The 20,377-nt window shown below is 39.5% G+C and overlaps 1 protein-coding gene across 3 annotated transcripts in view; it reads right to left on the reverse strand.

Annotated features, from left to right (window-relative positions):
- The window catches only part of plppr1 (phospholipid phosphatase related 1), a 52,383-nt gene that overhangs the window by 15,766 nt on the left and 16,240 nt on the right, over positions 1 to 20,377 (reverse strand). Inside the window, exons 2-3 of one of the 3 annotated variants that reach the window (XM_034896559.1) lie at positions 18,012 to 18,121; positions 6,383 to 6,571 (exon numbers count right to left, since the gene is read on the reverse strand). In XM_034896559.1, coding sequence (XP_034752450.1) covers positions 6,383 to 6,571; positions 18,012 to 18,071 — 249 coding nt within the window. In that variant the 5' untranslated portion in view covers positions 18,072 to 18,121. Of the gene's footprint in view, positions 1 to 6,382; positions 6,796 to 18,011; positions 18,122 to 20,377 lie in introns of those variants that run through there. The other 2 variants (XM_034896556.1, XM_034896558.1) reach the window with 2 other exon arrangements.

Below are 20,377 nucleotides of genomic sequence, written 5' to 3' on the forward strand. Positions count from 1 at the left end.
TCTGGGTGTGGAGGGGCTGTCTTGGTTGACACGCCTCTTCAACATTGCGTGGAGGTCTGGGACAGTGCCTAAGGAGTGTCAGACCGGGGTGGTGGTTCCCCTCTTCAAAAAGGGGGACCAGAGGGTGTGTGCCAATTACAGGGTTATCACTCTTCTCAGCCTCCCTGGTAAAGTCTACTCCAAGATGCTGGAAAGGAGGGTTCGGCCGATAGTCGAACCTCGGATTGAAGAGGAACAATGCGGATTCCGTCCTGGTCGTGGAACAACGGATCAGATCTTTACTCTCACAAGGATCCTGGAGGGAGCCTGGGAGTCTGCCCAACCAGTCTACATGTGTTTTGTGGATCTGGAGAAGGCGTATGACCGGGTCCCCCGGGAGAAACTGTGGGAGGTGCTGCGGGAGTATGGGGTGAGGGGGTCCCTTCTCAGGGCCATCCAATCTCTGTATGACCAAAGCGAGAGCTGTGTCCGGGTTCTTGGCAGTAAGTCGGACTCGTTCCAGGTGAAGGTTGGCCTCCGCCAGGGCTGCGCTTTGTCGATCTACCGGGCAATTTTCGTTCCTACCCTCACCTATGGTCATGAAGGCTGGGTCATTTCCTCAGGAGGGTGGCTGGCGTCTCCCTTAGAGATGGGAGCCGAAAGGAGCCAGTTGAGGTGGTTCGGGCATCTGGTAAGGATGCCTCCTGGGCGCCTCCCTAGGGAGGTGTTCCAGGCACGTCCAGCTGGGAGGAGGCCTCGGGGAAGACCCAGGACTAGGTGGCGAGATTATATCTCCAACCTGGCCTGGGAACGCCTCGGGATCCCCCAGTCGGAGCTGTTTGATGTGGCTCGGGAAAGGGAAGTTTGGGGTCCCCTGCTGGAGCTGCTTCTCATTCCCCATTGTGTTTCCTCACTCTGAGATATATCGTGGCTTAACAGATCTTGGATATTTTGTTTACTTCAACTGCTCTAATCAGTGTCGTTTCCACTAGCAGCTGGCAACTGCTTTCAGAAAACCCGTCAAACCCATTGTATGCATCCAACGCAGCACCAAATTGTAGACAGAAAAAGTTAGTGACTAGCCGCTCAACATAGTGGAACATTTAGCAGCTAAAGAGCCAGATCCTTCCCTCAGCTTGCTCTCATTCACATTAACACATTCACTTTATAAGGTGAAAACATGTGAAGTGGTTGTGTTTACAAAATGATTAACAAGATTAATAAATGCTTCTTTAATGTCTTCTTAAAGAGCCAATTATATTCAGTATTACTACCAAGACAGACATAAAAGTGAGTTGATTAAGCTATCAAGGACCTACGTTGGTATGGAAACAATGCATTGGAGTTCTTTAACTTCAACACGTCCTTCTCTGATGTCTCCACCTTTAGAGGGAGTTTGTGTTGGGAAACATCTACAGTCAGTCATGGTGTTTACCGCTCAGAAGCCACCTACTTCTGTTGTATCTAGAGCTGCAAAGATTAATCGATCATATGTCAACTATTGAATTAATTGCTCACTATTTTGATCAACCATAAACCGGTTTGTAAAAAAAAAAAAAAGATAAAAGTTCTCTGATTCCAACTTCTTAAATGTGAATATTTTTATTTTTTTCTCCTCAGTGACAGTAAACTGAATATCTTTGGTTGGTGGACAACACAAGATTTTTTTTTAATTAATCTTGTTTTTTAGCAAACAAACCCTGATCGTCATTTTTCACAATTTTCTGCCATTTTATAGACCAAACAACTGATCGATTAATCAAGAAAATTATCTAGATATTAATTGACGATGACAATAATCGTTAGTTGCAGACCTAGCCTTCCACACTTGACAGACAAGAATAACATTATGCTTTCCTAATGTTGAGGATGAAGGACTGATGCCTGGCCATGGCTGAACAGAACGTTGCATTAAAACGACCCATCTAACCTCTACAACCACAACATTCTGAACAAATGACTGCCTCTTTGCTAATTGGCCAACATCCCAGCCCTGTCATTATAATTCTGACTGGCTACTTCTGTGGTTTATGACGCATGTGGTGATGGAGCGATATACAGTATGGAGCACAACTTCAGCACCTGACACAGCAGTCTCAAAGGGCACAATTAAAAGGTTTGGGATAGCATGCATATGGATAATGCGACTAAGGCCACATAAAGAAAGCAATGACAATACTGGAAATGAGCAGCAGTACTAAACAAAAGTTGAACAGCTGACACAGCACTCACTGAGTAGGGGTTTGTGATCAGGGGTATGATGAGTTATAAGGCACACAAACAATTTAACCGTGTATAAGACAAAAGAACGTGACAACAATGGTACACTGTATGAAGAAAAATGGTGTACCAAGACATACACTGAAGTTGTTGATTTTACCTTCCAGTATCTCTTTTCTTTTTGATGTGAAGTAATCCATGCAGAAGAGTCTGTCAAAACTACACACAGACACACACTAACCAAATCAGCTGTGAATAATACTGTCTGTCACATTTCCTGGTGGCCAATCAGAGGAGTCTTCCAGATTCGAAACCAATTTATTTTATACTGTGTGTGTGTGTGTGTGTGTGTGTGTGTGTGTGTGTGTGTGTGTGTGTGCGCACTGTGGACTGCTGATGTTTCTGCAGACCAATTAGCTTTATGGAGGGGATGGGAGCTACAGGATGTGTTTTACTTGTTCAGTAAAAGTGACAATAATTCAGGCTTTACTCAGACTAGAATACTGCACTCAGTGTTTAGAGCCTGACAGCAAGAGTGAAAGCGTCCCAGATAATGAAACCAATAAGCGGGAGACACAAAGAGCAAGCAGAACAGTAATATGTCATTTCAAATAAATGGGTGACATTTGTTATGATCAGCCCTGATTAAGTGCCTCTTGAAATTGTAATAATAAAGAAAGGTATCTGTTTGAAAAGGCGATATGCAAGTGGGACACATGCAGAACACTCCTAAAAGACTTATGGATTATAGAATTATGGCACTCTACAGTTTTAAACTAAATTTTAGGTTTGCTGTGGAGCATTCAGTCAAACATTACTCGTTTGACCAAGAAAGGGAAGGATTTGTTTCACATACCCCCCCACTTACTTACATATATATATATATATATATATATATATATATATATATATACAAAAAGTATACATACAGACAAACATTAGCATATAGTAGTAATGCATAGGAAAGGTAGGCCTTCAATACTTACATACAACAGAATGGGGGGTGATGCAAGTGGCTGTATTTTACACATTTGACCACTTTCACCTGTATAATACTCTATTTTGACAATTTCTAATATTCTTAATTGTTTTTTAGTATGTCATGAAATCACATCATTATGAAATGCTACAAACCCGTTTATTAAATTAACTTACAACAAACTGATTTAAAAATGAATTTAACATACAGTACTATATGTAATAGAATGCACATTAAGAAAAGACGGGGGCAAAAGATGCATTTGGCTGATCAGTGGCTCACACAGATCACAAAACAAATTTTTTTGTTTTAGTTCATATGCCCAATGGACTCACCGACATACACTATTACTATGACTACAGTCTGTTGGCACTATAGTCTCTAAATGTTGGTTGACTGCCGGTTCTGATAACACAGGTAGATAGGTATAAAATAGCTGATGTTCACCAGCTTAAAATGCAAATTGATTTTATACAATTGCCACATACTTACACATCTGACAGTGAGAACAAACATGGTGCAATCTGATCATTTACAGATGTTCTGCTTGCACCCTTTATTCAACATCAAATCACCTTTACTCTATTCAGATAACATCTTACAGCTTTAAAATACGATGGGCTATTTTATTGTTTTTAACACCTGACTCCGCAGATGACTCTAACACTAACGTCGAAGCCAAAGCTGGTACATGGAATTGATTATTCTCCTTTACAACACATCCCGTCTGAACTGATGCGACACACTACTGCAGACATTAATATCTATGCACTGCATGATCCTTCCCATGAAGCATCGGCCACTTCAAACAGACTGACTGTATCCATATTCTGGGAATGACTCGTGTTTTCTTTCGCATAGGGCACGATTCAAATGTGAAGAAATGAATTATAATATTAAACAGACACTTCTTCAGAAGGTGTTCAGGAAATATTTGACACAATATTATTACTAAACTGACCCAGGAGACATATCTTAGCCAGGTCTGGTGCTGGGTTAGGGTTTGACAAGCTTGGAGCTAAAGTGACATCTAGTGGCTACATGCTGCTACTCCTGTATGAAGCGTTTGAATCAGCAGTGCACATGTAGTCCTCGCCCTAAAATCAATTTATAATTTACTAAGCTTTACAAACTAACAGCTTACACAGTTATTATATTTTAGGAAATTAAAGACCATGAAGACCCACGCAGGTGTTTTTGGTGATTCTGGCTCATTAGACATTTGAGTGGGTGTGTATGAACTGATTGATTGACATCTTCCTGAGCAACCTGTTGTGTTAGCACCAGAAAAGGCAGGAAAAATGGCACCTTTATTATTCTTATGGGTAAATAAAACGTGTGAGGTAATAATGTTGCATTCAAGCCACCTGGGAATATCGGGGACCGCCCCTGTGATTACGTTGTTTTTCCGAATGCCAGCGTTCACATAGTCGGGATGCATGTTCTTCTTCTTCTTCTTTTATATTGGTGTTTGGCATAACAACTTGTTGCATGATTGCCACTAGCTGTTGGGCGTAACCTAGAGCATCAGGTGTGTGAAAACATGAAGGCCACAATAATAAAGATTGGCTGCTGTTGTTTTATTCGAGCACACAAACCGCACATCGACAGCTGTTTGTTTGTGTTATCTGCAGGACAACGTATTGGGAAAGGACATGGATAAGTTTTTTTTTTTTTACAGATAGGCTTATTTATGCATAATTTGTTATGTCTGTGTAGGTTTCTTGGCTGAGGCGTTTGTCCACAATATTTATTGTCATTAAAAAAATATTTCCAGTGACCCAAAGTCGCCGACATCAAACGTCAGTTGTCAACAACGCGTCACCAACTGGGAAACTCTGTCTTAAAATCTAGCCCGAGCTTCCCACCTCTGATTCCCACATCAAGTGACGGGAATGATGACGTTTTCAATAGGAAAAAGTATTTTTTCCGATGCCCATGAACGCACGGTTAATTCCCATCCAATCTTCTGCCCACCTTCAACTTGAGCAGAGGTATAATCAGCCAGAATCACTAAAAACACCTGTGCGGGTGTTCCGAGGCTTTATTTTGAAATGTGCTCACAGGTTTCACAGGTGTGATTAATTCCACTAACGAGGGCTGCCCTCCTGTGTGCTCACTAACATGGCCAAAAGACACAGAGCCATCGTTAACACAATTAATCACACCTGTGCTTCTCCTTCTCTGCCAGGTACAAAGACTTGCTGTGAAAAAGGCCCATTGATGTCATTACCTTCACCTGTCATCCTGCAATGCTGTCCAAATGTCTCTAATCATCCTGCTGTACATACTGAACAACAGCTGGGAAAGCTAGAACAGATTGGCATCAGCTACATTAAACTTAGCAGTCAAAGGCATTTCCTTTTGATGCTGAAGAAGTTTCACTGACACGCGGGTGTCTCTGTCATTCAGCAGAACTGAAGGAATAGTGAATGAGTTTTGTGTGACCCACCACACAACAGGAAACCCATTTGCCTTCTAGCACTGGGAGATGCCCTATAGCCTGGGTGCCTGACAATCTGCACGGCCATACTGTTTAAGAAATCACATCATAGTCCAGGAAAAACACTTGTTATGCAGCTCACATTCACTACTACGTGCACAGCATGACTTTACACTTCGGTGGTGCATTGAGCATGATGCTTTGTGATGTGAAACTAGCAAATAACAAGTCTAGGAGATACTGTATGAAGTTCAAAACAGGGAGTCAAAAGTTCAAGCTGTGAAATCCGGACCGAACTTCTCAGCTGACCCATGAAAAGATATGGAAACGGACTTCACACAGTGTGCTTTGATATTTTCTCCCATTTTTGACAGAGAAAGTGGAATCTACCGAGGAGAGACATACCCTGCATGGCTGCATTTCTATATTGCATACGTGGCCTTTTCAGCTACATAAAACATATATAATTCAGCACTGAAGTTATTACATTTTTAAAACTGTCACACAAGTTGGTCATGTTAGGCTAAGTTACCAGCATAATGTTACATGAACATAATACATTATTATTCATTTCAGAATGACATTTTTGTTGTATTTAGTTAATACTAATTTAAATAAAGTTGTTAGAAGTGAACATATGGTTGCTTTCAGAGAGTGAAAGCCCGGATATTCATGCCACATCTGATTATTGTCCTTTTACAGTCGAGCATGTGGTTTTTAAAACACTGTGGTGAAATACACATGAAGTGGGTTTTACTCACTATAGCGGTGGGAGCAGCAGCCACCACGCAGTAGAGGATGAGAGGGGGGATGAAGCTGGACTCCTCTGTGCCGGGGTACGGCTTCATCAGCTCGGCGTCATTACAGAAGAATCCCTGCACGTGCACGCCGAACAGGTCCGTGCACTCCATGTAGTAGGACAACAACACGGTGCCGGACATGATGACGAGCTGGAAGAAAAACATGTTGGAGCGAGATAGAGCAAGACAGTAGAGAAAGTTGAAAAAGAGGAGAAGAAGAAGAAAAACGAGAAGGGGGAAAGGGGGATTTTTTAGTTGTATATCCAGTGCACTGAAGGCTTGCCTCCTTGAGTCAGTTTCAAGTGGTTGGATAGAATTGATCATAGAATTCTAATCTAATCCCTGAACATCACTTCGCTCTTCTCTCAGCTGTGACGTCTAACATGTTTTAATACAAAACAGTATAATTCCTCTAAAACCATCTCTTTTCTCTCTCTCTCTCTCTCTCTCTCTCTCTCTCTCTCTCTCTATCCTTCTAACTCATCCCATACAAGCCCACCAGCACCAGCGTCACTTCAAACCTCCTCTCCTTCCTCACCCCCTCATCCTTTTATCCCTCTAACATCATCTTTTGTCTCTGGCCTCTTTTCCCTCTCTTTCCAGAATTGGCTGCAGGCAATTTTTTTGTTTTGTTTCTTATTTATGGTATCCTTAGTCAGTGATGACGAACAAACACAGGAAGATGAAATACAAGACATTGCACAAAAGGCCTTTTAATGCGTTTTAATTTATTTTTTTCAAATCAGCTGCAAATGTGTCATTCAGCCACTAATGTGTCCTTACTGCCACCAATCTAGCCAACCTGCGCTATGCTGGGTTTGTATCTCAAAGAACATTTATGATGTGTTTGTCTATATGTTAAAGCTGCCAGATAGAAGAGACGGCCTATAACATTACCATTACTGATTGGCAAAGGTACTGCCAGGAAATGTAGACTTTTAGTCACATATAGGTAACATTGGAGTAGTTAGAGCTACTCAGCTCCCTATGATCACAATGAAATGTTAGAAGAAAGAACAGAATAAGATACTTTATTGATCTCATAGGAATCAAAGTATCAGATTATTACACATACACTGGTAATCACGTTACAAGCAGTCATGTTTGACAATCCTTTGACATTAATCTGCTAAAAAACAGCAAAAACCTTTTTCACAAAGTATTACCCACAGAGTTTGAAATACTTTGTTCGGCTTCAGTGAACAGAACCTCACGTTAGCCTTTGTTGTGCTTTACTTTTCTATATTATTTACTTGTTAAAACATCACGTGGAATTGACGGTAGTGTTATGAATGGTTCCAGATTCATAAAACGTGGTTAAGTCAGCCATTTGCAATACTTCTCCCCGCCGCCAGGTGTCCCCATGCTACCACAGAAGGATGAGTATTGCTTCAAAAGGAGGACACAAATCAATTAAGTGGTCAATAATACAAGAACTATATTCCATAACTTGCAGGGACAATTTTAATTATTAAACATTATCTAGAAAAGACATCACAGCTGGCCGTTAGACAAGTTCTCTATGTTTTAACATTCATTACCAATAAAAAAGATATAAACGAGTTAATGAAAATAACAAATTTCTGGGCCCAGTAAAGGAAGAACACTGTGAGTTGTCAACTTTCACTCACTACATTTCAGAGACCACTGTTGATATTTTGTCTTTTTTTTTTAAAGCAGATTCATAAGGTTGTTCAGAATTCAACCAGGGCAACAAATTAGTGCCATTCATATAAAACGAAAAAAGATGTGTACTCATTTTGTGTATACTGTATGACGGTAGTGGGTTGACAAGTTGCATGTTAATATGATAATTGTTATTTTAGTAATGAATTTGCTGACTACTAACTAACAACAGACTATCTCAGACTGTTTTGGAGTACAGACCAGAGCTAAGGGTAAGACAGGTTTCTGGGTATCAGATACATATTTGCACTACCCTCTAAATCGTCTGTGTATCAAGTAAATAAAATTCAACTTTTGACAAATTTTAAATTTTCATACTACTTAAAGTATATAATATTACTTTAAATGCATTTCATTGTTAAAACAGATAAATCAGATCATCTGTAAGTCACCCGTCAAGCCACCAGGATGAAGCTAGTATAGCAGTACTAATTGTATTAGTACATTACACGCAGACCTGTATAAACAAATACATCCAGTTTGCAGGATTAGTAAACACCTCGTGGCTGTCCAGAGTTAGACACTACAACACAAGTAAAAAACTCTAGACACAAGCTAGACAAGATCCCATCCAATCAAATCAGCTAACCAGAGCTAACTGTTGTTTCCATAATGCAAACAAATATTGTCCACTGGAGGGTAGTGTAGGGTTAGGGAAAACCAGACTTGACAACATGGTAATGGGGTTCAGACAGTGAAGGCAACAAAGTGATTGTGTTACAGAGGAGAGAAGGGAACTGCTGGCAAATTGTGATAGATGGCCATGCGTGTGCGTGTGTGTGAGTGAGTGTGTGTGTGTGTGTGAGTGTGTGTGTGTGTGTGTGTTAAAGGTTTCTATGCTTGGTTGCAGTTGGTAGAACGGACCCCCATATATACATAGGTTTATAGGTTTACTACTTGATGATGTGGTGTTCCAGCAGTGTAATTGGCTAAAAACATTATTCATAGGTCTCTTCTGAAAAATGCAAATTCCTGCCCTTGCAGAAATGCCATGTAATACCTTCTGGGATCATATACTGTAGCTAACAATGTCAGGTTAGCGAGGCAATAACTGATATCTGAAAAGGGCTTGGACACATTCATAAGAGGGGTGTACACTGGAGTAAACTTGTACTCTACCATTATTACTGGGATTTACTCTGACCTTCACCTTATTTGCATTTGAAAAAAATAAAAGACCAAAGCACAACAAGACCACAACCACATTTGCCTTTGTTCCCAAGCCTGGGTTCGAAAGAAGCTTAAAAAGGTAACTTCTGGTTATTTTCAAACGGGTATCTAAGTGACTAATAGGAACAAACATCTTTGAAATTGGGCTAGTGTTAAGGGAGTATTCTGTAACCAGCACCTCTAAACCGGGCTGCAATGTAATCATATAGGGCAAATGCGCATCATCAATATCCATTGACTAAAACTGCTGTTTTTGCCACTGAGAGGCTGAGATTGTTATTATAAGTGTCTGACACCATTATGAAATGGATCCCTACAGAGATAGAGCTTTTTGTTCAAGAGTAAAACACTTTTTGTTTAATAAGAAACGGCTCTGAAATAACCAACGCCACACTTACACATAAACAATCATTTTAGCATGTATAGAGCCAGCACAATTTCACATGTACATGGCTGAATTAAGGGTTTATTTTAACAAATCCATTCTGGTGATGGTTAGAAGAGTGGAAAAATGAACCAAGACTTCTTATTCCATTTCAGGTTGTTTCTGGTTAAGCAAAAATAATCTTACTCTTTAACAAAAATGTCAACCTCTGTAGGGACCCTTCCCATAATGTTGTCAGACTTAGACTCAGAACAAAAAGCTGAGCATGTCAGTGGACAAACAAGTGTGGTATTGCCGATTAACATTACATTTTAGGTTGTTTTGCTTCTGCCGACTGCAGGGGTCTTGCTCAATACTGGACTGGACTACTAGCTATCCGAAATGATGAATCATTGTGCTGTGGCAAATTACCAAAACAGGCCATGAGAAACAAGCATTTTCAGTGTGTTCCCACTCTACTCTAGTTGGTCTGTGGGCTGTAGCAGATTTGACTGGGTTTAGATTAAAGAATATATCTACTTCATGTACTTCTGTACATAAATACGATTTTGTGGTACTTGTATTTTTACTTGAATTTCCAATTTAAGCTACTTTGTACATCTATTCCACTACATTTTTGGGACAGATACTGTATTTTAACTACAGATGTAGGATATATATATATATATAATATATATATATATATATAGAACAGATATAGGCTGAACACTCTTTTGTAATCCCTGGAGGACTGTAGCTAATTTTATGATTATTTTATGAGTTGGCTTTTTTGTGACAGTTCTACAGTTCTCTATCTGCTGCACAACAAATTGCCCCATTGGGGACAATAAAGTAACTTGAACTTGAACTCGAACTGAAATGATACTACATAAAGTCGCCTGTGGGATTTTTTATACTTTTTTGGATGCAGGACTTACTCTTAACAGAGTATTTCTACATTGCTATTTTTACTGAAATGAAATGTCTGCACTGGGTGGTTGACACTAAAGACTTAGTAACTACTAGATAGTTGTCTACTTAAATTAATTGCACCACGACTACTTGGGGCATAAGCAAACTAGTTTTGACATTAAATCATAATTAATGCGAGTGGCCAATCAAAGATCAGAGATAAAGTTCCAATGGTTCCATGTCATGGTTACTGTGCGCAATAGCTTTCTGGCTGGCATGAGCTACTGACATTGTAGCACATCATAAACAACTAGACTGAAACATTGAAATTTATCAATAAATTAGGTCTTTACTGAATTACTATGTTGAAAAATGGCACACAGTGAGTATAATTCTGTGACATTTTATGATTTGCACCTAACCAAGGAGCATCTGTAACTATATAGCTGTTACTTAGAGTTATGTTGTAACTTATCTCTGTGGTGCATACATTTTTTTTTAAGTAGTACATAAATCACAGTGGTGGTGCAGTGTAATCCCTGGAGGACTGTAGCTATTTTTGTGATTATTTTATGAGTCGGCTTTTCTGTGACAGTTCTACACCTGGACAAGTGTGTCTTTTTCTCTGTAAAACATAGCATGCAGCTATGTTATATTCACTCCCTAGTCACACTGCATTAGCTGTGTGAAGGACAGGCTGACGAGACTGGCTGTCACAAAATGTGCATGCAAAGTTACTGCAGAATACCATTAGCCTTCTCAATTTGAGGTTAAAATTTCCCTGTTTCACCCAAGAACCAGCAGGCCATTTTAGTGCAACCATCAACCTCTGTTGAGTTTTGACATGCTACATTTCCCAGTGCCTTTGGTGTAGTAAGTAGATTGCCTCAAAAGACAGGACAAGAATTTAGTTCTGCCTCAAATGAATTATTTATAGGCCTCTGTCAAAGTCAGAACTCAACATAAAAACTGTTGTAATCAATATTTTCAAATTAAACCTGGATCAAATGAATGACCTTGTAGTGCTGCCCCAACGTTTCTATTACAGAAGAAGAAATAAGTTGATGCTCTCAACCGTTTGGCTGCTACTAGCTTGACTCTGTATGGTATGACCATTAACCTGGGCGTTAGTATGGATCCCGTGTAACGTCTAGGCAGGCCCCGTCCTACAAAGCAGCTCGATTGGTTGGGGTTAGGCATTGATCTCGAGAGGTTAAGGTTAGAATAGCCTATTGGTCAGGAGACAGGACCTCAACAAATCGGAGCATGGACGCTTGGCCAATAGTAGCGTGTGAATGCTATTGGGTGGGTTCTATAATAACGCTTAGCCTGGAAGCAAATATTAGCTAATGTTTGCAAGCCGTAGCTACATTACCGTATAACTAACATTAGTAAATCCAACAGCTGACTAAATGAATCTACTTGTGGTCCTGTTAAACTATGTTTTAGCCTTTACCACAATGGCAAGTGTCTAGCAAAAGTTAACTCTATAATGTAAAGGGCCAGTTCTAAGTCATAAGATTGTACTGTTACTGTATGTTTGCTTCTCTGGCTACTACTTTGCAAAATTACTTTTTATGTGTTTGTATTTACCTTCAACACAGTCTTTAATTATATTTTGAACATCCTTCCCATTCAATTCTCAAAATTCCTTCCCTTATCGTTTACTGTCAGTCCCGCCGCCTGTCTTCTCCCTCACACCCTGAAAACAACCACAAAATGTTACATAAGTCTAACACCAAGTCTTAGATTTTCATTTCACTGTCATGTTAGACAGACAGAAATGGACATCTTAGTCTGGCTTCCCCGGATTTAGACTTTGACGCTACACTTCTGTTGTCAAACTCGTCTTTCAGTGACAGAAGAGAGCTACTTGTTTCTGTTTTTTTTTCAAAAGCTTAGGATTTACTGAAGAAACGTCTGTTATTAAATTTGAGTCTTGGTCCAAAATTAAGAGATAAAATGTGTCTTTTACATTCTTTTCTGAAAGGACATTACTAAGTACTGTATTAAATAGCTATACATACAATATCCCAGCTGTAAGAAAAACGTTAGGCCAGGATTATTAATATGCTAAGTAGTAAGGGTGGGGATAACCAGAGGTCTCACCATACCATATCATCCCGATACTTATGCCATTTTAAACATATTGCAATATTCTGTGATATATTGCAATGTATTACCTTATTTCCCAACTGTCCAAAGTATGTCCCCAAAAGGAAAATTTGTCCATATCAGTTTTATGCAAAAAGACAAACTTCTCTGTTTGTTCCTCCCACTTCAATTTTATTGCTGCAAAATGGGATTGTCAATCAGACAAACTGACCTCCACATACATAATAATAGATAAAAATTTAAATTGCTAAAGTTTTGCCACTGAAAATATCACAACACTATGCTGTATTTTTTTTCCCGAACCCCTACTAAGTGCAGCATATTGTGCCAACTGCAGTATGTCTGTCTGTCGATCTTAAAAAAACGTTTACCTCAGCATGCAAAAAAAGAAGTAACCTGTATAAAACATCAGTTGGATTTTTCCAGTGTGAAAAGTAAGTAAAAAGTGTTTTAATATCTCAGGAAGAAGAAACAACAATGAAAAAAAGAGGAAATAAAAAAAACTGTAACAAAAAACAAAACAAGTAAAGAAAAGTGGAAAAAAAAACATTAAACTACAATTCAATTATTTAAATCAGAGATGCTTACAAATTTGATTTAAATTATATTCTTGTGTGTCCCTACACAAAAACAATACACAGACACAAAAAACAGATTTACCGCTATATCATACATAAATTCCTATGTATATACTATGTCCTCTCCTACTATGTCCTCTATGTCCCCTCCTACTATGTCCTCTATGTCCTCTCCTACTATGTCCTCTATGTCCTCTCCTACTATGTCCTCTATGTCCTCTCCTCAGCATCCTAAGGTCAAAATATCTAACTGCAGGTTTGCAGATTGCAGGCATGTTTCCTGTCCAAAACTTAATCAAAACCAGAAGGTTTAATTAGGTTATAAAACTAAATTTAACACACGATTCCCCTTTTTTGGAATCGCCCAAATTAAAAGATTGTATTGCGTCAATGCAGCCAAAAGAGAGACAGAGAAACATCAAAAACAATTGATCCCTGCGGGGGATTTTTTTTCCGCTTTTGAAGTAATGACAGCCTGGAACATTATAACTTCACACAGATGGAGGATATTGAGCATGATAAAAGATAGAAATCATATCTAATGTTGACAATGGGAATAGTCTAAACTGGTTCATTTCCTTACAACATAATACAGTTTCTGTTTTTAAAAACTTCAATAAGGTTTTCATTTTTGTACACAAAACTTGAGAAGTCATAGTGGTCCTACTGGATATATGAAGGCCTGGTGCTCTGTGTGTTGAACACGTAATCTCATCCGGAGAGGACAGGATATATCCGTTCCTTCCTCATTCTTCACTGCTCACCTCCACAGCTCTGCCTGTAATTAATTTCTCATAATTTTTGCAACCTTTCACTTCCTTGCCACTATTAGACTTTCTTCCTCCTCTGCATCTCATTTTTCCTTCTCCTCCCTTGTGTCTTATCTTCCCGTTGCACTCCATCTAAATCCTCTCATCCTATTCTTAATTTTTTTTAATCCCCTTTCATCTCAGATCACAATCAGAAGCAGAAACACCTAATTGATCCCCGGGGGGGTTAATTGGGCATATTGGTTTTCTCGTTCGCAGTCGCTCCCACAGTAATGGTAAACGGCATCAACAAATCATAATTTTAAGGTTAACTAACACAAAAGCAACAAGTTACGTAAACAAATCACCATAAATAAGCATCCTCCCTGTTACACTGCCACTGGCACTGGAGCTGCTCCAATCAGGACGCTTTGTTTTGGTCATGTGACGACACTGTCCCTCTGCCTTGCTCGGTTTCGTGACAGGCATTGTGAGTGAGATAAAGAAGGCGCAAAAAGAGAGAAGAAGAACAAGAACAAGAACAAGAAATAAAGGTGCAGGGACAGAGTGAGGAGCACCGAGGTGGAGTGATACAGAGAAGGATAAAAAAAAGGGGAAGGGCCTCCTGCGACACCATGATAAATAGGAAGAGATGAGGAGGGAGATTAAGGGAGGAAGCCGGCAGGGAGAAATGAGGCTGCGAGGATGTGACAGAGACATCAAAGACGGAGTGACAGAGAAAACAGGGACGGGCAGAGCGACACGGGGAGGTGGATGCCTTTGAGAGCTGTATGCGAAGACAAGGGGGAGTAAGTGAAAACAGAGTCGTGAAAATTAAAGAAAGCTTGCTAATCAGTGGGCTATTACAGTGTGTCTCTCAGGAGCACTCTTCTCTGCTGCAACGTGAAGTACATATACTGTACATGGTGTGATGCATTTTGGGATATTGAGATTGTTATATTGAGACACTGTTTCACTCTGTCTTGTGCTTGGATGTGTGTCTCATATAGATCCTGAAGTCAATAGATTTTGTAATAAAATCAACAATTTTTGCCCATTAATATCTCTGGGCTGGGTGACAGTGCCATATCCCCATTTATTAACTCTCAGTAGTATCACATTTTGCTCAGTTTTATAGAATGTCTGTACAAATGGTTATTTCAATCACGTTGGTGATAATAAATCATTTAAATGAGTACTTAAATTAGTTTTATTTTAAGAGTTTTGTCTGATGTAGAGCATAGTGGAACAAATTTCCATCATTACATGCAAGTACTGTATATCCATGTTGGGATATAAATGGCAATCCCGGAGAAAAAACTAACAAACACTGTTATCAATCTTTCAATCAATTTCAACCATATTAAAGCAGCACTCCTGCAAATTAATATTACACTTCTAAAAGGTTGGCAGACTTGTAAGAGAGAGATTTACAAAACGATAAAAACTGAAGCAGCAGAGGAAAAGATATCTTGACTTTTAATCTTAAGTACGGGTTCATCCCCTCAAAACACCTACATTTCCCAAAATGCATCTTTGGATAGACCCAACCTCTCTGGCAAGCAGTCACATCTTTCAAACTCGGGTTATTGTTCAGACTTTCAAGAGGTCCGGACAGAGATCCAAAAAGTATTATGCAACTGTTTTCACAGGAAAAATAACACTCTTTGTGACAATTAAACTCAATTTGATGTGTAGAATCAGTGGAGTGTCCCTTTAAAAACAGATCACTTTACTGTTTACATCAAATTCAACAACCGATTCAGGTCAATATGAAAAATAAGGGGGTAAAAAAGGCAAAAGTAAAACTGTACTCACACTGTTTATTTAAAAGGAGACATTTCCTAACCGTATAAAGCACCGGAAACAACTCATGAACATTTTCCTCTTCATACTACCATCACTACTGAAGTGATTAAGTAATAGAACAGCTTTTACTGGGTCCCCCACACAGCCAAACCCTGGTGGAGATTCATCAATAACCAATAACAGCTGATTGCTGATTTGCTTGGTTCTGCCTTGGCTACCAGCGTTGAACAACTTTGAAGACGCACACATGGGGCTCACCCAGTAAGAGCGTTCTCCCCATGTAGGCTGAGTCCTCGGCGACGGCCCAGGTTCAAATCCAACGTGCGGCCCTTTACTGCGTTTCATCCCCTCTTTTTCCCTCCTCCTTTCCTGTCTATCCACTGTCAGTTTCCAAAAAATGGAAAAGCCCCAGAAAAAAATCTTTAAAAATAAGAAGCGCACGTTACTATGGTACCAGTGAAGTCCCTAAAACTGCATTTTTAACACACCATCTGATCATCAAAATCTGATGGTTTCATCATTAATGACATATGCAGTCTGACAGCTCATGCTGACTCAATGTTACAGAACTGTTATCATAGATAACATGCCAATGGTTGGGGCCTTTGCCAATTTTTGTTTATATTTCAACCACCCTCAACTTCTTATGATAGCATGTTAGTTTCCAAAACAACAACAGAACTATTATACTTAGATCCAATGGTAAGGAGCGTCACCGCTGAGGTTTTAGTGTTCAGCACTATTGTATACGCATCCTTAATGTTGAGTTTACCACCTAGATGCTGAACTGTTGTCATCATCATAATAATCAGTTACCCATTAACCCCCTCTATTTACACATCCTAATTACACAAATTACAAAGCCATGATTAGCAATGTCCAACGTAGCATCCCATGCTGAGTTCCAGCCCAGACTCTTGTAAGCTGTAAATGAGCAAATGGCTGTACAGTGATGACTTTCTATATTCTATAGAACATGAAGCACTTTGTGATAATTAGTTGTGCCCCAGTTAGACAACATTTAACAGGAGGACAGTGCTAGAAATGTGTCTGTATTCACTGTGTGCTTTATGTAACAGTGGCTGTACAGAGATATTTCTCAGATGCTTTAAAGTCTGGATTCGTGGGAGTAAAAGTGAAATGAGTGGGATAACTAATATGGTTATCATAGCATATACTGTATGTCTGACTTATTTGACAAACACAAATAAGAATAGACCATTCAACATCTACCAGTATATTTAGTTATGTTAGCTTGCTTTGCAGGAGGGTCAAGTGTTTCTTAGACATTCTGAGAATAGCTCATTCCTGATATTAAACTTGCATTGTGTCAAATTGGATCACCCGCCGGTTATTCTTGATGTGGCAAGGTGGCAGAGTGCAAACTTACATTTCAAGGTGTCAAACTGAAAATTAGAATAAAAATAGTCTCATGACCAAAGGCTTATTTTTGCCATCTGTCAGAAATACAAAGCTCCTTTTAAATTAATGATATCTGACTAATCAATAACTGGGAGTGTCTTGGATTCTTATATAAGAAGTACTGAGGCAATTTATAGGAAATATCCCACAATACCAATAGCAGCAATGTAGAAAGAATAGAAATACTAATGGGATATAATCATAAAAAATAGTCCCATTTCACTTAACTTGGAGGACATACCCAGACACACAACAGCATAGCAGACAACAACGGTCATTTACAGAGTGAAACACTCTTATTGTGAAAGGCTGTCAGAAAATATGACACAAAGGTCAGTCAAGAAGAAGGCCTGAAATAAAAGAAGGGGCGTAAACTCATTTGAGGATGGTTTCAGGAATGCAGGCTATTTCCTCAGAGAAGTGTGTGTGTGTGTGTGTGTGTGTGTGTGTGTGTAAAAGAGAGGGAGCGGAGAGAGTAATGAAGGGCGTCCTGAGACATCTCTCTGATTAAGCACTTTCAGCTGACATGGTAATTAAATATGGAGGAGCCCTACAGTTTGCGCGTGCACTCACACACACACACACACACACACACACACACACAAACACACACACACACATTCAGCTTTCCACTCATTCCAATACTTTATGCTCTGGTTAGCAGTGTATAGTTTACCAGAAGAGGTAATTTGCTAATGGTTAAATTGTCATTCAAACACACACACAAACACTCATCATGTATTTTCCACACAAACCAGGATAATAAATCCCAGACAGCCTCTCACCTCTACAAAGATGAAACATGGGATGATGGAGTAGCTGCGCAGGGTGTTGTTGGACGCCATCTTGTCTCCTGTCGGGAGACTTCTCCTCTCAGGGTTCACGGCAGCTCACTCTGCAAAGAAGGGAACATCAAGAGTTGGGGCTCATTAAGTGTAACGATGATTAATAACGACAAATAAACACAACAATGCTTTTTCTCCCAATTACACTAGATCTATGTTATTAGGGGTACTCAGTGAAATGAGTCATCTACATCTTAAAAGTGTATAATCATCACAGATTATTACATTTCAAAGGCTTGGTGCCAGTCCAGTGAAGTTACTCACATATATCCGTATATCTTAATACCGACGTAAGACTGAAAATCAATGTTTGAGGTGAGATTTCAATCATAGTCTAAATCATTGCATTTGGGGGGCTGACTTAAAAAAGCAACTCTAACCGAGCCAACCATCCATCCACTCAGATTTGATCCTGGGTCCCCATGGCAAAAAAAACAACAGGCAGAACAGCTCAAATGACCTTTCTCATCCTTCTGGGAGATCCCAAGAGCTTCTTGAGTAGCTAAGACATTCAATCTACGAGTTGTGTTTTAAGTAAAACCTTTTTTTCCACTCTGTTGTACCAACCAGAGAGGTGGGCTGAAAGCTTTCTTTCCTTAATCTGCACACATTCCAATTAGAGATGCAATTAATATTCACTGTTATTATGAAGTAATTTGTTGATTATTTTTTCGGTTACCATTCTGAGTAACACTTAAGCTGAGGAATGGCTGTGAAAGGTGCTGTTGACATTTTGGGCAAGGAGGCGGGTGGGGGTGGAGCCTTGACCAACTGCCACTTTGCACGTTTGAAAGCCATGATGTCTCTCTCTTTCTCATGGGCATAAAGTGAAATTTTCAACTTCAACTATTCCTTCTGGCTGTAAAATACCAGCAGAGACTGAAACCACAGTGATAAAAGGGATTTCCAGCACTGCCACACAGTATGTGGCGCTGCGTCTGTTCTCCTGTCATTGTGTTTTATTGCATTTCATCATAGCTTCTAATTGTCACAAACATTACTATATAATTTCCCCATAGAGAAAAATCTAATCATTAGTGTGAGTGGGTATCAAATAGAATACTGGAAAAATAAAATTGCTTTAATATATTTGCTTTTCTGACTCATGACAAGGATGAAACAGATTGTTTCTAATTGTTTTCAATTGCTGTGGTGTGCAAGTGCTTGCTGCTTTATTGATATTAATCAACAAAGCTATGATCTGAGTAGCAGTTGACAGTAGTCCTCATGAATCCACCGGAGTTTAAATTTACAACACAAAGAAAGCAGAAGGTAACGGTACAGCCAAAGACAGACATCCGAAAAAAGAGTGACATCCGGCTGAATTTCTTACTGTGCACATGACAGTTACAACGTTGAAAATAAAATTGAAAATTCCGCAACAGAAAGCCTCACATGAAGTACCACTGACAGCGGGAAACTCTCACCCTGATTTAAAAACCAAGCACTTCAATCTCACTGAGTCATTCTATGCAGGCAGACAGTGATGCTGGCAGGTTTAATCAGTCCCTAAGCGACTGTCCCATCCCATTCAACACTAAAACCAGGCAAATCATCCTGACATTAGATGAAAACAATATGACCCTCAGTCTCTTGGCTCTCACATCTCTTCACACAGCAAAAAAGGTCTGCATAGTGTGTGTAAAAGACCCACAAACCAGCACGTGCCCTCATGTTATGTGGTTTTTACACATTAACACCTGTGCATGTGTGAGTTCAGGTGATATATCTGCAAAATGAACACTTAATCCTATTAACCTGCAAAAGATCAGTTCAAAAATCTCGTAGCTACTCTCCTTTTCACAGACCCGTCAGCAGGGTGGATAGGTGTCAGGCGAGGTTGAACTAAGGTTTTCCAGTTGATGGATGGTCTCACACTTCACTAAAACTGTGAACACCCACATTAAAAGTCAGAGATCTCATGTAAATGTAATTGCTTTCAGTAAATCCATGGAAAGAAATTCTGCTAGACATCAGCGTGATTTGTCCCAGTGCACATTTACAGTGTAATCGGCCTCCAGTGACTCAGTGACTTTTATAGATTATGGCAGGTGGGGAGGCATCAACTACTGAGAGGAAATTAAGTAGTCATGTCTTTAATGTGGTTAAAAAGCCCCACAAATTAAATGACCATAATAATCATATTTACCCCATTATACTTATGTGGCGCTTTTTTGAAGTTTCTTCTACCACCACCAACAGGAGATAAATTATTCATCATGTCTGCAGCTTGCTCCACTGAACCATGTCTTTAATCAAGCCAGTCAAATGGAAGCAGTTCATGTTAGCTAACGGTGATTCTTTTT

This window comes from Etheostoma cragini, chromosome 16 (genome assembly GCF_013103735.1).
Source record: "Etheostoma cragini isolate CJK2018 chromosome 16, CSU_Ecrag_1.0, whole genome shotgun sequence".
NCBI classification, from domain to species: Eukaryota; Metazoa; Chordata; class Actinopteri; order Perciformes; family Percidae; genus Etheostoma; species Etheostoma cragini.